At 44.7% G+C, this 23,499-nt stretch overlaps 1 protein-coding gene across 1 annotated transcript in view; it reads left to right on the top strand.

The window, feature by feature from the left end:
• HECW2 (HECT, C2 and WW domain containing E3 ubiquitin protein ligase 2) overlaps positions 1 to 23,499 on the top strand; it is a 239,849-nt gene that overhangs the window by 90,201 nt on the left and 126,149 nt on the right. The window contains exons 3-4 of the mRNA XM_019523126.1: positions 13,262 to 13,356; positions 19,234 to 19,306. Of these exons, the coding sequence (XP_019378671.1) occupies positions 13,262 to 13,356; positions 19,234 to 19,306 (168 nt within the window). The remainder of the gene's footprint in view (positions 1 to 13,261; positions 13,357 to 19,233; positions 19,307 to 23,499) is intronic.

Raw genomic sequence — 23,499 nt, 5'->3', positions numbered from 1 at the left:
ACTTCTTTAGATTGACCTTCAAGGTGTCCTTGAATCTCTTCTTTTGCCCACCTCAAGAGTGGTGACCATCAGTGGGTTGGGAGTATAGGGTCTGCTTTGGACACTGGTTGTCAGGAATCCTTAGACATGTCCTTAGACATCCCCTGGAGCAGGGTGCCATATAAAGATGGCTTTAATGCTGGTGACATTATCTTGAATCAACTCTGGCGTTCATTGTTCTGTCTTTCCAGCTAATATGGAGGATTTTCTGAAGACATTACTGATGGTAATATTCCAAAACTTTCAGGTGTTTCTGATATGTCATCCAAGGTTCACACCCATACAACAGGGTAGGGAAGGCAACAGCATGGTACACGAGAAGGTTGTTTTGGGTCCTGATGTCATGATCATCAAAGACACTGTTTGAGAGGCATCTGAAGGCAGCACAGGCAAATTTTATCTCTTGTTGAATATCATCATCTGTTTACTTTTTGGGAAAGGTGGGGAAAATGCTTAATATTCTCCAAGGATTGCCCTTTAATTGTAATATGTGATGGAGCAACTGGTTGATTTGGAGTGGACTGAAGTATCTTGGTTTTCTTGAAGTTGATGGTGAGTTCAAGCATTTCATTTGCTTCTCAGAAGCAATCGGTACTGATCTGGAGCTCCTCAGTTGAATGGACACACACAACATAATTGTCAGCATATCGAAGACTAGTAATGGAGGTGATGGTTACCTTGTATTTGGAATGTAACTGGTAGATGTCAGAGACTCCCATCCATGGAACTACTTGATAATGACTTCAAGTAGAAGTCTATCATCAATGAGATGCAGAATAGCTGCAGTAGGGATGGAAAAAAGTATTGGTGCAATCACACATATCCTTGCTTGACTTCAGTTCTAACAGTGAAAGGGTCCATTTCTGAGCCATTGCGTAGCATGGTTGTTCTCATATGTAACTTTCCCATGCCTTTCACCTGTGCATCAAGTCCATGTGGATTTTTCTGGCTTCCCCGTCACTTTAAGGAAGGAACAGGCTTGTTAATAGAATGTACCTTGGTTGGTACCCAAGGGGGTCTCCCCTGCCATGTCTTTGCTGGAAAATTAATTTTGACGGGGAGGAAGATGGTCTGTCCCATCCCTCCTGGTAGCTTCCTTCAGTTCTTCTGGGTGTCCTTCCTGCTTGGGGCTCCACCTTCCCTACACCCCGCCTAATGCCAACCAAAGATGGTGTTGCCTGGGCCACGGGGGTTATTATTATGCACCCTTTGGTGTCTTGGCCCTTTGCATTTATTACGGTGTGACTGGGACATTTATTTGACCCGGTTATTCTCTGCTGCACCTTGCCTTATTCATGAATCTTGTTGGTCCCAGCCTGTCATGTTCCCTGGCATCCCACTCTCGACTTGAGTCTTGTACCTGCCGTGGGTTTGTTTTCCACTGGTCCATTCTCTATCTGGTTCTGCTGAGATCCAGTCTGTGCTGTGGATCTCTGATGTCCACGGAGTATCCTGTGGCAAGCTATGGAGTTGTCTCTGGCTCTGACTCTTCAAAGAACCCCCTCCTGGGGTATCCACCACGTCCCTGAACTGGGACTGCCTTCAGCATCTGGCTCGTCCAGGCCGATTGAGGACCTCGCTTCTGGTCCTTCCTGTTGATTTCCTGCCGGGCCTTTTATCCCGGCTTCGAGGTTCTGGGCAGCATCAGCTCTGGCACACTGTTATGAAGCATGCCCACACCGACGTAGGAGCCAATCCTGGCTCCTTCCAATTCGGCAGGGTTTTTTTTTTCTTTTTTCCTCACCGCGGTGGACGGGAATGCCGCAGTTTCACTTTCGCCGTGCTCTGCTTTTGGTGTGGCATCCTGCCAGCTCCTCTCCTTGTTGGACAGAGGTAAGTCTTTTTCACATATCCCCCCTACCTAGGTTGCCTTGTGGCGCAGCAGCTTCTTGCTCCTGATCATCGATAATCTTGACACAGGCCCTGTGCCGATCCATCATGGCCACTTCATTCTTGTTGCATCTCAATAAAAATCCAGAACTTCATTAGCTGCTCTCGGTCTGTAGCTGATGCTAAATTTAAAAGGTTGTAGCAATAATGCCCAATGCGCAATTCATGCATTATCATGCCTGAACTTATTTAGCCATTGTAAAGGGGCATGATCTGTGACTAACTCAAATCCTTGCCCCATTAAATAGTATCTAAAGTAGTTTATGGCCCACTTTATTGCCAGGCATTCCCTCTCATTAATAGAATACCTGGTCTCAGCGTTGTTTAATTTTTTACTAGCAAAAACGATGGTTGCTCCATGCCTTCTTGATTTTGACACAGGACAGCACCCGCAGCAGTCTCAGAAGCATCTGTTTGCAGGTTAAAATCTTTAGCGAAATCAGGCGTTACCACTACCACATCATCACACAGGCCCATTTGAAATCTTTAAAAGCCTCCTCCCTTTGGGGAGTCCACCATATCAAACCCTGTACTTTCCCTCTTATTGCATCGGTTAATGTGGCTGCCTTTTCTGCAAAATGAGGAATAAACCTCCTATAATAGTTAGCCAGCCCCTGAAAGGATCTTATTTGCCACTTGGTCTGAGGTGGCAAATACTTTTCTATCATCTCTATCTTACTGGCCAGCAGACATATGACTCCCTGTCCAAACCTAAAGCCCAGGTAGTTAGTTTCTTGCATTCCTAGCAAGCACTTCTTGGGGTTGACAGTTATCCCTACCAGTGGAGTTCTTTCGGCACCTCTTTCACAAGTTGCAGATGCTGCCCCCAGGATTGAGAGTATATAACAATGTTGTTGATATAAGCCACAGTGTACATCATATGCGGGGCAAGGATGTGGTCCATGAGATGCTGAAATGTTGCTGCAGTTCCACAAAGACCGAATGGCTTTCTCATAAATTCAAATAGGCCCCAGGGCATACCAAAGGCAGTTTTCTGTTGGTCCCTCCTCGCCATAGGTATTTTCTAATACCCTTTTGATAGATCAGTTGTTGAAATATAATGAGCTTGGCCTATTCTCTCCAATAGTTCTTCCACATGCAGCATAAGGAATGCATCAAATCGAGCGATTTCATTAATTTTCCTAAAGTCGATACATATTTGAAGGGACCCATCAGTTTTGGGTACTGTTACCATATGGCTTTGCCATGGACTGTGTGGAGGTACAATTATCCCTTGTGCCAGCATATTTAGTATTTCCTGACATACTCTTTCCTGTAAATGGTGCGGAATGGGTCACGCCTCCATCTTTCTCTGTTGATAGTTCCCCACAGAGTGTTGATTTCGTGTCTTACCCCTTGGGTCTGCCCAGGCTTTTCCTTAAACACATCATTAAATTCCTCTATAAGCATTTGTAAATGCTTGTGTTGCTCCTTATTAAGCTCTGGGCCCTGCGTTATTTCACTGCTCCGGGCTACTTTCTGTTGCTGGTCTTCTTTCTCAGGTCCTAGTTCCTCTGATGGATCCTCAGGGCTCAGCATCCACCCTTTGGGTTCCCACCAGGCTTTCAACAAATTAACGTGGTAAATTTGTCACTGTTTCCAGTGCCCTGGATGGAATACCTCATAGTCTACAGGACTGGCTTGTCGAACTATCTCGAATGGTCCTTGCCAACATGTCAATAACTTCTCTGCCATAGTTAGGAGTAACATGAGAGCTTTATACCCTACATGAAAGTCTCGTACGCGAGCCTTTTTGTCATACTCCTGTTTCTGCCTCTTCTGGGCCTCTGCTAGATTCTCTTGGGCCAACTATCTAGCTTTTTCAAGTCGTTCTACCATCTCTTGCCAGTGCTGCTGCACTCCAACTTCCTGCTGGCCAGTGCTCTCCTGTTCCTTTCTCATTTCCTGCAATTAAAGCCTGTGTTTTATGACTGTATATTAACTCAAATGGGGATAATTTTGTGGAAGTCTGCGGTGTGTCCCTTAAAGCAAAAATGAGTGGTATCAAAATCAAGTCCCATCTTCGGGGTTCTTCCTGTGCACACCGTCGGAACAGGTATTTAATTCTTCCATTAAGGCACTCTACCGGACTGTTGGTCTGGGGATGGTAAACAGACGTACACAGTTGTTGTATTTTCAACACTTGGCACATAGCTTTAATTACTTCAGACATAAAATTTGTACCCTGATCCATTATTATTTCTTTTGGTACCCCCACCCATGATGTCCACTTCAGTAATTCCTCCACAATTCGGGGTGCTGTTCCCGATCTTGAAGGTATTGCGTCCGGGTAACATGTGACATAGTCAATTATGACTAGTATATACTGATATCCGGCACTACTCTTCGTCAGGGGTTCCACTATATCTAATGCTATTCTGTCAAAAGGGTTATCAATAAGAGGCATTGCCTGCAACGTCCCCCTCATCGGGCCCTTCTCCTTCCATTGAGTCTCCGAGCCACCCCTCTCTCATCCTCAGGGCTCTGCGAGCTACCTCAACGTCTCGCACCTGATCCAAGACATCGTATAGTGGGGCCCAGTCTTGGCTCAGAAGCATGTTGCACACTAAATGGGGCACAAGACCCACTAACAGCTCCCCTTGATGCTCCATGACTTGGAGATTTTCTCATACTCATAGTATCTTCTGTGTTTCCCCATGAAGGCAGGACACCGTCATGGGCTCCGCCTGACAGTCGGGGGACTCTTTCAACAGGGTGGCTTTAACCAGCGACTGGACGTAGCCTGAATCTAACACAGCCCACACTGGGTGACCCTCAACCCAGGCCCTCACTACTGGGTGTCCCCATACTGGGCTCTCGCCCCCTGCTCTGAAGCTACAATCCATTGGCTCCCCCTGAACCAATTCCTTAGGTGTTTAAACCACCCCTCGCAAGGAGCTATGTGGTTGCCACCTCTCAGAAGCGTGGCCCGGGCACTCCTGTGCAAAGTGCCCCATTCTGCCGCAGTGGTAACACACCATGTCCCCTCCTGGGGGCCTATAACTGGACTTCCGCCGCTCCGACTCCCTTGACACTGGCACCAGTGGCATCGTCTCACATTTCTCTCGCGGGTAGTATGATTCCGAGGCCGTAAAGGCTTCGGCCAACTTCAGCGCCTTGTCACATGACTCCAGGGAGTGCTGACATACCCAGCGTTGTGTCCTTTCCTCCAAATCATTCAAGAATTGTTCCAACACATTTTTATCTATGAGGATTGCTAGTGTACACGTTGCCAGGTTGATCCACTTCCCAAAGAGATCCCGTAGTCGCTGAAATAACAGCCGTGGTCGCCCCTCCTCTGCCCCTTTCTTGGAATGAAAGAGTGGCTGTTAGTGTTGCGGGCTGATCTCTAGCTGGTAGAGAATAGCGGCTTTGACTGCCTCATAGTCTCGGGCTTCCTTCCGGGCCAGGGCCCTGTAGGCTGCTTGGGCCTTACCCGCCACCAAAGCCCCCAGCTGGCTGGCCCAGTACCCTTTATTTAGGCTGGTGATGACTGCGTGGTGCTCAAAGGCCTCAATGTACACCTCCAGGTCATCTTCAGATGTCATTTTTGGCATTTTGAAGGCCGTCAAGCCATGCCACATCCAGTCTTGTTGTCACTCCAATATTTGTTGTTGCAAATCTACAATTTGGGTCAAGGCCTGCAGGTTCTGGCCCAACAGATCAGCCGAGGCCATCTTGGCAAGTTGCCCTCCGAGGCCTTCCTGGCCAATGCACCAATTTGTGGCCGCCGAGCTTCAAATACCCGTACTCGAGTGACCTTTGCCCTGGTGGTAAACGTGGGGCATTCTCTGGGCTCACGTCTGTCGCTCCCAGATGCCGGTGCACCCTTGACCTGTGAGCCTGGGTCAGTACGACCGGCTTGGCACGAGGGGGGATTTATGACCAGACAGCTGGGTGTTAATGGCGAGCAGGAGTCAGATGGTTTAAATGGTTTAATGTGCATTGGTTACACAGAAAGTTTATTTTACTTACGCTACTGATGGCTTGCAGCGTAGGCAGAAGCAGTTGATTTCTTAGTTACAGCATGCAGATGTTCTGTCACCCAGCGATTACAGTGGATTGCAGACTTGCTGAGTACAGGTTTCAAACAGTTTATACAAATTACTACGGTCTGCAGATTACCGAGAGCTCTTGATGAGAGGGACATACGAAAGATAAGATAAGACGAGCGAAAAAGATAAGATGACATGAGCCGGCAAAACGGGGGTACGCCAGAAAGATACGTAGGCAGAGAGATGATATTTGTAACTGATCAGGTTACAAACTGTGTCTCTTGGGAATGCTCCGAGATCTCCCTTCTTGAGTGTATACGCAGTTCTCTCTCTTTCTTTGGGCGGAAGTTCTTTCCAAGTTATAGGAAACAAAATAACCAATAATAATACGCCTAGTATGAATAATTAACAGGTTGGCACTTGTGCTTTCTTTGTTTTCTCAAGTTTCATAAAAGGGGAGCTATATTTTTGCTTGGGTGGTACTGGTCCTGTCTGGTTACAAGAGGGCAAGCGTAGCATATTATTTAATTTTACAATTCCGTTAGTGTCATTTTTATCTGGTCGCTATAGGTACAGTATCTCTTTTTGATGTCATGATACTAGGCTGCAATTTGTTCAAGGTTAGTGTCTCTCTCGTATGAGAGGCTCAAGTAATTTGAAATGAGGCACAGACGGGGTGTGTATATACAGCACTGTTACAAACTAAAAAATAATAGTATGAGACTACAATTACAAAATTTGCTGTGTTAGCTTCTGACCTTTTGCCATCTGATCTTTTGCCATCTGATCTTTTGCTCTTTTGCCATCAGCATCCGAAATCAAAGACTTTGATCTTTGACAGCGTCTTTGACCTAGCCAGGTGTCTCTTCCTCGATTTGCTTTCCCCATTCTTACCTGCCATAACTTGTTGGTTTTTCAGTGAACGGGGTTGGTCGTCGGGGTTGCTTGGTGGCCTGTGGTTTGCCCAGCAGTCATTCACAGGGCTCTGCCACCCCTATACCCTGGGCTCACGCCCCCTCCTGTGCATTGTTCCTCCATCGGCCTTGTCCCCTTTTGTGGAATCGCGTCTCACTGCTTGGCATCTGTGACGAGGGCTTGCCCGTGTGGGCCTGCTCTCTCTGTCTTCCCTATCTCCACCCCTTCTTCCAGGGAAACACAAAGAAAATCTCCGAGGCTCCCCCTCGACCCCGTTCCTCGGGGATACTCACTGTAACCTGCACTCCTCAACCCCTTCACATAGGGCAACAGAACAGAAAATCATCAACAAAACATTAAAATGATGGACCACTTCCTGATGTGGCTACACCTCGTCCCCTTACTTCTCTTCCCCTTACTCTAGCTCGGGGTTGCTTCTCTTGCTACCCGTCATCTCTGTGATTCCCTCCTGCTCTGTTGTCAACCCAGCCTTGACTGGCAGCGGTACCCGCCCCGATTGTAACCGCCTTGGGGCTTTCCTCGGAGTCCTCCCCTTTGACGTGGCTCCCTTCTTGCCCTGGTTGTCCCAACACTCCCACCTGGGATCTCTTTGAGCATCCGACTCGTCTCTGGTTCCTCCTTTGAGTCTGCAGTGCCTGCCACTCGCTCGCCTTTCCTTTCTCACTCCTGGCGGGATGCTCTGCCCCGCACTGCTTCGGTCTGCCCCCAGCTTGTCGGGCTCTGCAGATCTTGTGGGGAAGGTTCTCTCCCCTCCCAGTGGCAACTGTAGCCCCTTTTCCCTGCTGCTCTCTCCTTCCTCCCCTTCTGCAACTTTGGCCCCCATTTTTATCCCTGCTGGCTGGCGCTCGTGGCTGACGTCACTGGGCAGCTTTAATTAATAAAGAAGCAGCTGACAAGCTGCACGGGCTCTTCTTTCCACCCCTGCTGTGCTTTGTCTCCTGCTGCCGGTAAGTACTTATCGTTATCTCTTCCCTCTCCCTTTCTGGGACACTTATATTCACAAAACCTCTCTCATACTGTTTCGATTCTCCATATATATGGCACATCCTCATCAACTGATACCAATCAGTGGCATTTCTGGGCACCAGCCCTGCCTGGATTAGGGTTTGAGAACATCCTGTATCTACAGTGGCCTGAATTGGTTTGCCTGGTACCCAGGCCATCACCATGGGTTGATCCCACACGGTTATTTCTTTGCTGCGTCCAAAGCTGCAGTTCATCTCCTCAGTGGGCTCACTGGCTTCGGGTCGTTCTTTCAACCCTGTGCTCTCACCCATTGATTTCCATCTTTCTTGCAAGCCCATGTTACATTCCCTGGACACATGACCAGCTTTCCCACATTGGTAATATATCACGCCACTCTGGGCACACCAAGAGGGCCCCTGTTGGGGTTCTTCTTCCCTCTTAATAGTAGCTCCTGAACTTTTATAACTCTTTTCTCTGGCATGCTCCACTTCAAATGCTGTGAAGCCCTCAGCCACTCTCAATGCCTCCTTGGCCATCCTTGGTAAGTGCCGACATAGCCATAGTTGTGTTTTGTCACCCAAATCTTTTATGAATCGTTCTAACAAAATTTGGTCAGGAAGAGACACCAGATCTACCTTTTCCAGGGGTACCCATTTGTCCAGGAGGTCCTTTAAAAGTTGCAAGAGATTCCTGGGTTTACAGTCCTCCTTCCCCTTCCGGGCTCAGAATAACTTTGGATAATACTTGGGTGTGAGCTCCAGACAGTGCAATATTGCCACTTTTACCTTTTCATAATCGTAGGCATCTTCCCTTGGGAGAGCCCCATGCCTTGCCCACGACAAGGGATCTAAGCTAGTTTGCCCACTGCAACCTGTCGAGCCCCATTTGTATAACTGTACGTTCAAACGATCTAATGTAAGCTTCAGCATCCTCCATGTGTCATTCTGTGCATTCGGAATGTCGTCCAGTTCCTTTGCATCCATTCATATTGTTGTAATGCCTGCTGCTGTTGGACTTATAATACTTTTGTCACTGCGTGTAATGTTTAACCTAATAATTCAATCTAAGGTGTTATATTAACTTCCATGTCAGCCTCCAGGGTTACCCCTTCTTTCGGTTTTCTGGCCAATGCACCAATTTGAAACTTCCCATGCCTTTCATCTGTGCGTTGAGTCTGTGTGGATTTTTCTGGCTTCGCCATCGCTTTAAGGAAGGAACAGGCTTGTTAATGGAATGTACCTTGGTTGGTACCCCAGGGGGTCTTTCCTGCCATGATTTGCTAGAAAATTAATTTTGATAGGGAGGAAGATGGTCTGTCCTGTCCCTCCTGGTAGCTTCCTTCAGTTGTTCTGGTTGTGCTTCCTGCTCGGGGCTCTTTCTCCCCTGCACCCCACCTAACACCAACCTAAGATGGTGTTGCCTGGGCCACCAGAGTTAGTATTATGCACCCTTTGGTGTCGTGGCCCTTTGGATTTATTATGGTGTGACTGGGACATTTATTTGGCCTGTTGTTCTCTGCTGCACCTTGCCTTATTCATGCATCTTGTCAGTCCCAGCCTGTCATGTTCCCTGGCGTCTCACTCTTGACTTGAGTATTGTACCTGCCGTGGGTTGGTTTTCCGCTGGTCCATTCTCTATCTGGTTCTGCGGAGATCCAGTCTGTGCTGTGGATCTCCAATGTCCATGGAGTATCCTGTGGCAAGCTATGGAGTTGTTTCTGGCTTTGACTCTTCAAAAAATCCCCTCCTGGGGTATCTACCACATCCCTGAACTGAGACTGCCTTCAGCATCTGGCCCCTCCAGGCCAGTTGAGAACCTCGCTTTCGGTCCTCCCTGTTGATTTCCTGCCGGGCCTTTTATCCCGGCTTCGAGGTTCTGGGCGGCAAATTAGCCCTAGCACACTGTTATGAAACATGCCCATACCAACGCAGGAGCCAATCCTGGCTCCTTCCAACTTGGCAGGGTTTTTTTCCTTCTTTCTTCACTGCGGCGGACGGAAGCACCGTGTTTTCACTTCTTCTGTGCTACCGTTCCAGCATGACGTCCCGCTGGCTCCTCTCCTTGTCGGGTGGAGGTAAGTCTTTTCTAAATCATATAAGTATGAAGAAGTCTGATAATAGTAGCAAATTTTGGCAGGCATCCAGATCTCAGCAGGATCTTCCATAGGGCCTCTCTGTTGATCAAATTAAAGGCTTTTAGTCAGGTCAGTGAAGATGTTGCTCACATGTTGCTTGTGATGCCTCTCCTGCAACTGTCTAGCAGCAACAAAGATCATATCTATTGTACCTGTGAGTGATCTGATACCACACTGGGACTCAGACAGAATGTCCTTAGCGATAAAAGTGAATCTATTGAGCAGAATGAATGTGAAGATCTACCCAGCTATGGACGGAAGTGCAATGTCATGATAACTGCTGCAATCCAAGCTATTTTTCTTCTTTAATGATTCTTTTTTATACATGTCAGCTGGTATTTGTCAAGACCACATGCATTGTTTCTATCTGCTTAATGGCTTTCAAGGCCTCTTGATAAGTTGTTGGATGAGTTCTAATATTCACATTTTTAAAAGGATATTGAAAAGTTTGAAAGGATGCTGAAGAAAAGCCACAAAAATGATACAGAGGCTAAGGAAAATCTCATAGAGTAAGCTCTGCCTATATAGTTTATCAAAAAGGGGATTGAGAGGTGACTTGATTACAATGTATTAACACTGTCATGGGAAAAACTACAAGATAATTAAGGACTATGTAGCCTACAAAGAAACACATGTCAAGAACCAATGGCTGGAAGCTGAAGCCATACAAGTTCAAATTAGAAGCAAGGCACAGATCTTTAACAGTGAGAATAATTAACTGTTTGAACCACCAAGGGAAGTGATAGAGTCTTCGTCTCTTGAGGACTTCAGATCAAGACTGGATGCCTTTCTGGAAGATACATTTTAGTCAGGCAAAAGTTTATTTGGCTCAATACAGGAATAACTGGGTAAAATGTAATGGCCTGTTACATACCAGGTATCAGACCTCTTCTGGACTTTAACTCCCTGTATCTAAGAGAGAACAGTTACTCTACAGTAAGTGCTTTAAGAAAGCAGACAAGACTCCAGAAAAACCTGCAGCGAAGACTCCTGAGAAGACTCCAGATAAGAACCCTTCTAAAAGTCCAACCAAGAGCCCTTCAAAACATCCAGCAAAGTCACCTCAAAGAAGTTCTTTCAAATCAATATGATTGCTATTTACAATATAAATATAGTAATGTATTTATATTACTCATCTATAATTGAGTACAAAATTCTGGGTTATTTTTGGTGAAAATAGGGTATCAGGCCTTGGTTCAGGAACTAATCCCTCATTTATAACATTGTTTCCTATGGGAAAATCAGTTCCAACATTTAAACTTAAGACATAGTTTTCAGGAACCAATTATGTCATAAGTTCTTGATCATACTATAATGTAGCATAGATCCCTCAACAACTCTTCCGCTTCTGTTTTTGGAGCCCACTGAAGATGCACACTTCAGCTTGCCCCTGAATTAAGGAAGGGTTGCAGCTACACATCTTCATGGCCTGCATGTGGAAGCACAGTGCCCATGCACAGGCCTGACTAACAGTGCTACTAAAGATTACTGCCTCATAACTAATAAACCTGCTCCCCTCCAGTGAGATCCACAGTCACTGTAACCTCCAAAAGAGCCACACTCACTAGGGGCTGAGTAACCATTTTTGTCACTAGGTTGTTATCCACACTTAAAATATTTTTATGTGCATTTTAAGTAGACCCCTGCTTTTTACCTCTAGGTTAAATTTCATCTTGGCATAATACTTGTTGGCACATTTTTGCAGTGATCTAAACATTTCATTAATGTGCTCATCTAAGCATATTTGCAATACCATTTTGCACATGAAAACCAAGTCGTCACTCCCTTTTACCTCTTGCATGAAATATGGAGACCCAAAATATCTTCAGTTTAGACTGACCAAGTATTGAGAAGCTGCTATATCATTTCTGAGGTTTAAATGTTCATATGACAAAAAAGTTTCAGCAAGAATTTATATGTAATTCTCTAATATTTTGATTAGCAAAACATCTGTTTCTCAATCTGGTGAATTATTATGTTAAATTTTAAAATGTATATCAAACTTTTGTTGGGTTATAATAGAGCTGTATTCACAAATCAAAACTAATAGTTCTCGGGGACGGGCCCCAAGGTCACGGTGGGCCCGGGTATGGATCGGATCAGGCGGGATTAGCAGCGAGGAGTTAGAGCGGTTCGGGACACGTGCGGTTTCAAAACAAGGTGGTCTTTATTGGTTACTTACGCCCCAAGATGGTAAGGTGGCGTAGGCTGGTTCAATCTTAGGCTTGGTTACAATGGTACGAGAAACAAGAACGCGAAACGATGAACGATGAAGAAATGTGGACGATGCCGGGTCGGTAACGGTGGCGAAGAAACATGAACTGGAACGTGGAGAACTGGTGCCGTAGTCAATGCCAGAACAATGTTCAGTAACAGGTGATCGATACAAAGATGGGTGATAGTTAAGGCAAAAGTATGCCGTGAGTCCACAGTAGGGGGAGACCAGCGGAGCTCTGAAGCGAACCAGGGGTCTAGGCCTAAGAGGCTCTCCTGAGAGGCAGTCTCTGCAGTAGCAGTCTCTGCTCTCAGGTTGGGTCTGGTCTCCGCCGTGGGCGGAAACTTACAAGCCTTTTATATTAAACAGGTAGCCAATCAGGTAACCTTTTCTGTGGAAATTTCTAGTCAAATTATGTCATGCTTGGAGCAAGACTGGGCATGCGCATGGTAACAAGTCAGGTTGCCTCATGGCAGAGCCATGATTGACAAGCCTGAGGTCATACAGGGGGCACGTGCTGGGCATGCTTGTCAGCCCTCTGGGGATTTTCCATAGCTTGTCTGTGCATGTCAGTACTTAACCCTGTGTTAACCAGCACTGTTATCAAATTTGGTTCTGACAATAGTAAAAACATTATCATATTTTTCTGTCTTATTTAGATCCAGAAATATACAGAAATTGTTTAATATCCATGTTAGCTAGTGCTTTCATGTGGACAAAACTACTTGCTAAAATTTGTATTCTTTCCTACCAAGTAGAAATTATTAATGACTCATGTGATTATGGACTTGAAGGAACGGGTCAGCTGAATTTTTACGGGTTGTGAATGGGAACTGAGCAAGGATTTCTGGGTCCATATCTATTTTAAAGAAAATGTATATAAAGGTTCTTCTTTCAGGATCCCTGAAGTTGAAAGTAAATACAGTTCAGTGGAAGTCGTTTTCTGCCTTTATGTTGCTGAAATAGCCTCTCACTCATTTCAAGAAGAGTAAACTATGATCTATTTTCCCACTGTGCTTGCCAGTGTTCTATCCATTGTTAACCATTGACAGATATCATGTGATTATTGTTTTGTTTGTTTTCCAGCTGAAATAAAGATTTGTTTTAAATACTACCATGGCATTAGTGGAGCCCTCCGAGCTACTACCCCATGTATCACTGTGAAAAATCCTGCTGTGATGGTAAGTGCAGCCTTTCTGTCTTTTTGTAGCACATATGTAAGGAGATAATTTATACTGCCAAGCCCACATTACTATCAATGTCAGTCTCCCTGTTTTGCCACTAATTAGGATTTTGCAAACACTGAACTGACCTAATTAAATCCATCAAAGTCAGGACATGTTTTTTCAAGTCCTGTTGATGAAAAATGATGATAAAATGGCATTCATTTTTATTTTTCAGCTTATGATTTTGCCAAATTTTGACTTCAGCTTTGGGCTGGAATTGTCTTTGTTGGTTTTCTACCTCAGATTGAATCTTAGAATAATAGAGAAATAGGGCTGGAAGGGTCCTCAGGAAGTTATCTAGTCCAGACCTCTGCCCAAGTACAAATCATCACTATCTAAGCCATCCCAACCAAGTGCTTGTCTAACCTATTCTTAAAACTACACAATGAACTTTGTCAAAAACACCAAGATCACCCCAGCATGCTGCAGGTAAAGAGTGCAGATAGAAGTGCAGCTCTCGGGTCTAAGTCATGGCGATTCCTAGAAATTGCCATGAGTTAGATTTGGGGTGGGCAATTATTTGGGCCTGGAAGCCACATAGGCAGTTCTGGGGAGCTGCTGTGGGCCGGACAGCACCCGCCCCCTCCCCACCAGCACCATCCTGGAGCCCGTGTGTACTGTGGCTTCTCCACACCACTGCCAGGAGTGCACAGCCCTAGCCCTGCCCCCAGCCTGCCCTGTGCCCGCTCCTGACTCTTCCCAGCTAGAGCAGACCAGCCACAAACTGCGTGCACAGCCCCAACCCTGGCCCTCCCCACAACTGCTCTGGACTGCCTGCACACACTGAACATCAGCAGCAGCTGGACAGAAGCTGCTGCTAGTGCAGGGGAAAAGCGGTCCCTCCCTTTTGCTGCTGCTGGGCCCTTCTTTTTGCAGCTGCCCAGAGCCTGTGCCTGGGCTGCCCTGCAGCTTCTCTCCACTGCCATCACCACTGCCTCCAAGCTGCCCAGCGGGGCAGCAGTGGCAATGCAGAGGAGTCGCAGGCAGCCTGGGCATGGGCTCCAGTCAGCTGCAGCAAGAAGAGTCTGGCAGCAGTGAAGGGAAGGGGCCGCTTTTCCTCTTCACTGAGCAGCAGCTTCTGCCCAGTCACTGCTGCTGCTCAGAGTGGGTGGGCGAGTCTGGAATGAGCATGGAGCGGGCTAGGGGCAGGGCTGTACATGTGGGTCCCCACCAGTACCATGGGGCCGGGGCCAGTGGTGGTGGCAGCCAGAAGGAGCTGCCGCTGCCTGGGCTGCCGACAAAGGCAGTCCATCTGCAGAGCTGCCCCAGCCCCACTGCATGCCCTTGGGGTGGCAGGACTCACCATGGGCCGGATGGTTCCTGGGCTAGTTGGGACCAAGGGACCCACTACAGGTCAGACAAAGTCCCTTTGTTGGCCGGATACAGCCTGCGGGCTGTATTTTGCCCGCTCCTGAGTTAGACTAATCCTTGTGACCCAACAGATGTTAGCTGTTGGATCAGGAGGGTGGAGGACCACACAGTGAATTATCTGAGTATATTTTGAAAACTGTGCACTTTTGAGTCTGATTCTGCAAGGTACTGAACACCTTCAGTGTGATTTTATAATGTATCTTATAAGGGCTACTCAGCACTTTGCAGGATCAAGACTGTCCATCCTATTTTGTGTGTGTGTGTGTGTGTGTGCATGTGTGCATTACTTGCAAGTGTCCTGAATAAACCCTGCTGTGACACTAATTTAATGCTTATCATGAGCATTTTTTCCTATGGAAAGCTGTGTTAAGGGATGTATTTCTTCCATGATAGTATTTTTTTAAATTTGGGATTGCCTTTGTCTTCATTTTGTAACAGCTAAAACTCCCAACGGGGCAGCCCCTCTTGGCCAATCAGTAGTGAGGGGTGGGGCTACTGGGCCCCTCAGCCAATCAGCAGCAAGGGATAGGGCCACACAAGAAGACCACCTCCCTCACTCCCTGGTGGGAACCCTGCTCCCCCTAGTTTTTCACCACCCGACCTCTGTGCGCAGCCAGTAGAATCGTGAGGACAACTGATTGACAAGTATTTCCACCAATGAAGTGAAAAACAGGACTTTTTGCAGTCTGGTCCTCATTGAGAAATGGACACGGGACAAAGGATTTAAAAACAGGATGGTCCGGTATAAGACTGGACCAGTGGCTACCCTCAAATATATGAGGTTATATGTGAATATTATTTTGCTGTCTTTCTTTCAGTATTCACTTGATTTCTTTCACAAGTCAGTTCAGGGTCCCTAATGCTTTTCATACTCAAAATAACAGTACTTGTCCTGTATCATAAGTATATGTTATCTAAGCATATTCATATTTTTTTTTGCTGGGAGCACAGGATTCCAGCTAGTTGTGAGACTTTTCTATGATGGATTTAGTTCATAGTGGTATTTACTAAATACACCATATAGAACTATCTGGCAGCATTGTAGGACCTAAAACCTTTCAGTGTTTCCAGTGTGAAGCCGGAGGATGCCACATCCTGTTGGCGTGTTTCATAGTAACCCTGATATGTGGGTTATGTCAGTTATGACAGAGATGAGACATGCTCAGGCTTTTTATCTGTGGTAAATCGTTTTCTGCTGGAAAGAAAACAAGTCTATTCTCTGCTCAGATTTTTCCCAGATGAGATAGAACATCGCCTCTCTAAATAAGTTTTCTACATTCTCTGTTTACCATTAGTGGAATCAAAACAAAGAATTGAAATTGCTCTTCTGTTTATATTGAAATCAAATAAAAATGGATCCTGACCAATTTTATGTATTGGGGTTGGTATCTGTTTTACTGACGACTTCTTGGCAGTGAAACTGCCACAGAACAGATAGGTGTAAGGAGATTACATAGTATAATACATAGTATAATTAAGGGTGTGTGTGAGTGGGGTACCACCCCGGGTGCTGATTTAGCATCAGTACCGGGTGCATTCTGCTGCTTGGAGCACCTTCCCCCTGTCCTGGAAGGTGGAAGCCTCACTATGCAGGGCATCAAAATTGCTTGTTCTGCCTCTGAATATATTGTTCATTTAAAGCTGAAATTCGTGGAGGCATATTTTCTGTAAATATAATAATTTACATAATAATTGGGTGCTACACTCTGTCATTTAGCTATCAGTAGTGTGGTCTAAACTGTGACAATGACTCAGCACACAAAATATACTTAGAATCAGCAAGTTCTTTTCTATAATGAATAACATTTATAACAAGCAATCGATACGAGCATGAGCCAAAAACCGTAAATTGAAAACTACACAGTTCCTGCGACCCTTGATGTCTAGACTAACCTTGCCAGTGGCATTTCCCTGTTTGCTTCGCAAGTATGTGCGCAAAGGAGAGGAAACTGAGCTGGAATTAACCCACTGTTTTTTGACAGCCAGATCACTTTTGGTGCATGCTGACACAGTTTATTTAACCGTATAAAGTCATTTGGAATAGCAGTTTCCTAGTCAATGGGAAAGATGATGAAATTTAGGACACTACCTTGAGAAATGCTATTGTGTACGCAATGGTGAATCATAGCTGTAATAGTAAGAAAAGGATATGACCTGAAATATAAACAGTGCAACTTCCTCTTACTGTACATCCTTTCTGAAAATCATCAATGCCAATGAGACCTGAGACAATCAGTGTTATCACTCTTTTTTCATCATTTTCATATTTAGCTAGGATTTTGCTAGAGAAAATCCTTAGATATCTAGTACTGATTAATTCTTGCTGTTGCTTTGTTTTTTATCTAATTATGGTATGCATATGAAAAACAAAAACTGATATAGCAATATTTGTAAAAATGTTAAGACTAAAGTAGTTGAAAAGATGGCTGTTATATTTTCAGGTGATATAAATCACAGGTTTCCCCATTTCCCTACCCCAGTGTTTCAAAATTTCAAGACCAGACGGGACTTTAACCGTCATTTATACAGGAGATCTGACCAAGACAGGCCACTGAACCTCATCCACTGATTTCTTCATCAGTCCCATAACTTCTCTTTGGCTTTCAGTGAGATGTCCAAGGGTGATCCAACCTATTGGTAATTGCTGCTGATCTGTGGTATATTTCTATAAGTTTACACACCCACTATGGTTATATTTATGGAAGCAGGCCACATAATTTCCACTGCATTTCCTTTTATGCCCTCATTTACATGCATTTTTTCTTAATTTATTTTTATTTATTTTAAATGTAAAACAGGATATGTAACTTTCTGTTTTATTGCAAACATAAACCAGTGCACAACCTAAAGTATGTTCAAGTATATCGTTTTGTGAAATGTTATCATCTGGTTAACACGTCTGGAGTCTTCCTTCACCTTGCCTTAGAAATTCATTTTCATTAGTGTGGGGAAACTTGCCTGTTCTCTGCTGGATGAGAGGATAGTGTTTCCTTTTGGAACCATTTCTCTGACACTCAACTGATCCCTTCAACTGAACTGTAAACTAAAGGTCCATCTTTGTGATAAGTAACACAAAAGGATGCAGACTATGCATGGGAACAAGCAAAATCTTCTCCAAAATATTGTGTTCATGAAAGAGACAATAGGACAGATTTAGTTTTAACAGGCAAAACTTCAAAAAGCAAAACCCAGATAAAACAAAAACAAAACAGAAATTCCTCATCAGGGAAAATTGAAATTCACTTCAGTTAGTCTGAGTTTCTCAAGCATTGCACTTAGGAATCTGATGGGGTTTTTTTGTCGCAAAGGGTTTTATTAATAAATCTTAATTCTTTTGATAACTTTGTCTCAATGTCTTCAGTGACCCATGTATTTTCTGTTGAACAATGAATGGCCCACCTGTAGAAAGCAATGAAGTGCTGTATAATGTCTGTAGTTAGTTCACACTTAAGACTTAAATGCCAATGCACATTTAGTTGTGGAGAAATCCCAACACTTATGAGTGAGCTTTTTCATTTCCTTTGCGTGTGCAGTGGTTTATATGCTATGTATGATCTCTAGGGATCCTAGAAATCTGTTTGCCATGGAAAAACATGGAATTTGTGTTTTTACAGAGAATCTTTAGAATAGCTGGGAAAAAATGTTCCTGAAAATAAAATGCTGGTTCCTATGGGAGCCAGTGGTTCCTATGGGTGCTGCAACAGCCTGCTGCAGGGGAAAAGCCACTGGCACACAAGACAGCGGCCAAGATGGCAGCTACCCTTTCCTCCCTGTGCCTCTGATTGGCAGTGAGGGCTGCCCATTGTGAGGCCCCACACCTCTCTGCCAGTTACCAGTGATGGGCGGCAGCTGCATGAACGGCAGCTCTTTTGTCCAATCAGCAATAAGGGGCAGGGCCACTGCAAGGACCTCTTGGCCAATCAGCATTGTGGGGGGCTTGCCACAGAAAAACGTGGATTTTTGTGTGTGTGTTTTATTGGACAATTTTGCTTTTTTTTAATCATGGAAGACCAGGATCCCTAGTGATGTCTGTATTGTACTAGGGAATAAATATGGGAGGGCAAACAGGAGGGGCAATTGGACTGAGTCACCAAGTGTTTTCTGTCCCCTAAACAGCTGAAGGCTTAATTCTACAGGGCATTCCACACATCTTCAGTCTTCCACCCATGTATATGTATGTAGGTGGAGGACTCTCAAGATTTTGCCTACTACTATTTGTGACGTCTCAATGCAACATTGAGACGTCACAAATAGTAGTTGGCATCCTAGACATCCTAGACATTTCAAAGAATCTGGGGAGGACAGAAATGAATGCCAGTGCCTCCCGATCATCTTTTTTGCCTGTGGTCAGCTCTTTTTCCAGAGTACTATTTTATACTTGCATAATTGTCCTCATGTGTATATAAAAAAAATGAAAACTGTAATGATACATGATGCACTTTTATTTTTCCCCCTCTTCAGATGGGGATGGAAGGCACAGAGGAAGGTGCTTCTGGTCAGCATTCTCGGAAATTAGTCAGCTTTACGCTTTCAGGTAAGACTTAATATTTTTTATTTAGCACTTCTACTTTATCAGTAGAAGCTGAACTGAAACAGATTTTAGTAATAAATGTGCATTTATCTGTGTTATTTCTATTCATATACACACACACTATATATATAAAACAAATGTGGGGGTTTCAGAAGTATCTTGCATTAATCTGCAACACAAAGCTATATCTTGGGTGGATTTTGATTCATTCTAATTTTCAATTGAACAGAAACTATTGTACAAAAATGTTCAAAGTTGGAATTGGCCTTAGGAAACAAATAAAAATCTTTCCCCCCACCACCTGAACACCCTCCCACTTCCCCTGTGGAGCTTTCTGCCCCAGTCCACCCCCAGATCAGCGAGTCTTAGTGGTTGGTGGGGGGAGGAAGAACAGAAGGAGAGTGAGTGTGCTGGTGAGGATGGAGGGAAAGAGAGGAGGGTGTTGAATGGGAGGAGATACTTACCTGTTTTGGGAAATTAAGAAAAGTTCCCAGCTGCTGCTCCTACAGTGTGGCCACAAATGGGTATGACTGTACCACTGCACACTCTCTGGATCCACCCATGCGCATTGGCCATGCAGGTATGCGGCTTCAGGTACACACCCATTGTGGATGCGCAAGTGGGTGTAAGTCATGAAAACATAGTAAGACAAAAACCCATAACTGAAGAGTGTGGAAGGAGGAGGAGGAAGAGGAAGGGGGTCCTCCCATATTTTAGCCCCAGTAGCTGAGCAGGTCCAAGAAGAATTCCTGAACCTGGGCTCTAGGCTCCTTACTTAGAGGAGTTTGAACCTTTGTCCCTTCGATATCCAGCATAGCATTCACCACTCCACCACACATAAGGCATTATCCAGGCCCTTTTCCAGCATTCCTTTTAAATCTGGAAGTCAAGAAAGGGAGCTGTGTAAGACCAGGAGGAAATGAACAAGCTGGAGGGTGCATTGATCAGTGAGATGGGTGCAGCTCTGGGTGAGAGCAGGCCTTAGGTTCTGTCCTTGACCCTTGCTCTCAGTGAAATTCCCCATCACACTGCTTGCCATGGATTTTATCCAGTAACTAGTAAATGCAAACTGTAATGGCTCAGCTTCCAAGAGGGTATGTTTAATGCCAAACACGTGGTATGGTTATTGGAGCACCATACTAAAAAGTCAGAAAGAAAGGGTTCAAGCCCTGTCTGGGCAAGTGACTTAGGTCTTCTATTTCTTGGGCAAGTGCTTTAACCATTTAGCTATTGGGGCTAAAAATGGAATAGCTTTTCAACTCCTCCATTTTTCTAGACTGGCCAAGCCAGTGCATGGACACAGTGCAGGGGTAACAGAATCACATCTTGTGCATGAATGGCAAAAATAACACTTACACAACTGGAAAACTGCCATTTAGGGACATACAGTGTAACATCATCCCACCATTCCTCTTTAGCTGCTTTTGTCTTGTGTAGGAGCAGATTCTAGTGGCTTGAAGAACATAATTTAATTGAGGACATGTATATGTTGAAAGCAGGCCAGATTCGCTAATTTCCGGCAAGTGTGATATTTGATACATCTTAAAAAGAGAAGTCCGGAAACATTCAGTGTGGCCTATTGAAGATATTTCTCAGATTGAGTAATAGTAGGTTTTCTGCAGATAGGTACAATCTAATGAAGTACCAATCTGATCACTGAGAGAGAGAGAGAATTAGAAAGTCCAGTGATGCTGATTATGAAGTCCTGTAAAATTATTTTTATATTAGTAGTACACAAAGAGTTAAATTATTAATACACAGAATGACTGAGGACCAGATTGTGCCATCTCTACAGCACATTGGCAAATCCAGTAGTAAATCTTGAAGAACATGTTAAGACTAGAATACATGGAAACTGCCTTTTGGAACAGGCAGTTAGTGGGGATGAAACCACAAGGTCTATTCATAGGGTGACCATATAATTTTTAAGGCAATCTTGGACACTGCCCTTCCCATCCCCTCCACTGGTGGCACTGCTGCAGGCAGAGGCAGGCGGGCAAGGGTGCAGGGCATAGTCCAGCTGAGTGGCATGGTATGAAGGGTGGGTGGGCAGGCAGCTGCCACTGCTGATGTGGTGTGGGAGCAAGCAGGGTGGACTAGAGGAGTGCCCAGCTCAGCCTGCCCCCCACCTCCAGCCACTGCTCAGGAAGAGCCCTGTCTCTGCCTGCAGCAGCCGATTCTGGGACTCTTCTTACAGTTTTCACCAAGCTGGGATGCCAGGATGGCCTATGAAATCCAGGAATGTCCCGGATAAACTGGGATGTATGGTCACCCTATCTATAGAAAGAATTGTACAAAACAATAGGGCATATTTGCACCATGTCAGTACGTAGGGAGCAGCACTGTCAAAATATATCTACCTTCCCTTTCCTGCTCTGTTCATGCCAAATTCAAAAAAATGTAATGCAGCTATTTTTTTGGTGCATGCCGATGGTACTCTCAATCTTGAGCATGCTTGGTAGAGCAGCTATGCTACTTCTTTTTGTCATTTGGTACACACACAGCAGGATTAAATGGATGGGGTGTGCCATGATAGTGCTCATGGGAGTGGTCCATCATATTGTAGACAGGCCCACAAAACTAATCCTATAGGTTACCTACAGGATTATGTCACTTTATATGTTTTAGTGAATGATACATTCTAAGAGATTCTGGAAGTATTCTGCGTCATGGAAAAAGATGATTTTTGTCTTTGGTGAGGGGAACATCACTTCTATCTTATAAAACAGAATTATTTACAATACTGGTTTTTGTTAAGTGACTGAAAGATGCTGCCTTCCTGTGTTTAGCCACAGAAGATGAGGCATAGGACTAGTACAGTTAGCTAGAAAAGAATCTTTTGGCTAACATACTTGAAGTAGAAGTGCACCGATACATCGGTTCGATATTGGATCGGTACCAATATAAAGAAAATTATCTATGTCAGATATTGGCCTTAAGTGGTCAATAATTGGGCCGATAAATGTCCTTGCTGCACGCAGCTGCAGCGCAGCATGTAGGCAGTGAAGACACAGCCCACAGCATGGAGAGCTGCCTCCAGCTAGTTATCCTCCTTTTGCAGGAGACAGACTATAGAGCCCAGCTTTTTCTTCCGCCCAGGCGGGGGTCGGATTTGAAAATCTACAAGGTCCCTTCCGACCCTACTTCTATGATTCTATGACTCTCAAGTGATATTGAAATATAAACATAAATCATGACAAATCAAATGTTTCTTGTTTCAGTGATTCCATTACTCTCCAAATCTGGCACAATCTCTCTTAAGAAGACTGCTTGGGTGTCTTTACACGTGCTGCACAGTGTGGGGAAGGGTTAGCATTTTAATTAGAGCACCTCTTGGGAGCCGCTCTAATTAAAACACCTGCATCTTCTTGTGTATTCAGCATCCTGTGCTTCAAAATAGTGGTGGGGGGGCTTTAACTAAAGCTGGTTCAATGAGCTTTAATTAAACAGGCCCCACTGCCATTTTGAAATGGGGGGACTCTGAATACATATGCACCCGAGGCTGCTGGAGCATTCATATTAGAACACTCTAGCAGACTCTTTTAATCAAATGGAGCAGGAGTCAGGCACATGTATAGGTGTCCCTAGAATATCTTATGTAATGTATTAATGCAAGATTCACTTTTTCAGCAGAAAAATTAAAAAAAAATTTTTAATTTCTTAAATATTTTCCTCACATTTTTCTTGGATCCTTTTACAAAGCAACTGCTGTCAATAGACCACAAAGGACCAGAGATCAGGCATCTAGTCTAGCCGTTATACTGAGTCTATAGTCTGTCTCCTGCAAAAGGAAACTATTACTCCAACTTTGCAGCATAGAGATGATGTAAAAATGGTCTAGCACAGGGGTGGGCAAAATGTGGCCTGCAGGACCTCTAAAAAATTTAGACAGTTAATATTTATCTGTCCCTGGCTGCCTGTCATGTGACCCTTGATGGCTTGCCAAAACTCAGTAAGCAGCCCTCTGCCCAGAATAATTGCCCGCCCCTGGTCTAGCAGAACCTAGGCTGGCCTTGATAACTTGCTTAATATAAAGGAGGATGTTTCAGGTGCTAGACCTGAGGAACTGTAGAGAACAATGAAAACAAATTTAGGTATCTCCCCATGGCCATTGTGAGTATTAAACTGTGCTCCATAAGGGTTTCCTCCTTATCAAGTTCTAACATTGTTGCAAAAAAAAAAAAAAAAAAAAAAAA

The sequence above is a fragment of the Gavialis gangeticus genome, unplaced genomic scaffold, assembly GCF_001723915.1.
Source record: "Gavialis gangeticus isolate Ggan-Ray unplaced genomic scaffold, GavGan_comp1, whole genome shotgun sequence".
Taxonomy (NCBI): domain Eukaryota; kingdom Metazoa; phylum Chordata; order Crocodylia; family Gavialidae; genus Gavialis; species Gavialis gangeticus.
The sequence above is the reverse complement of the archived record's forward strand: the minus strand, read 5'-3'. Positions and strand labels throughout refer to the sequence as shown.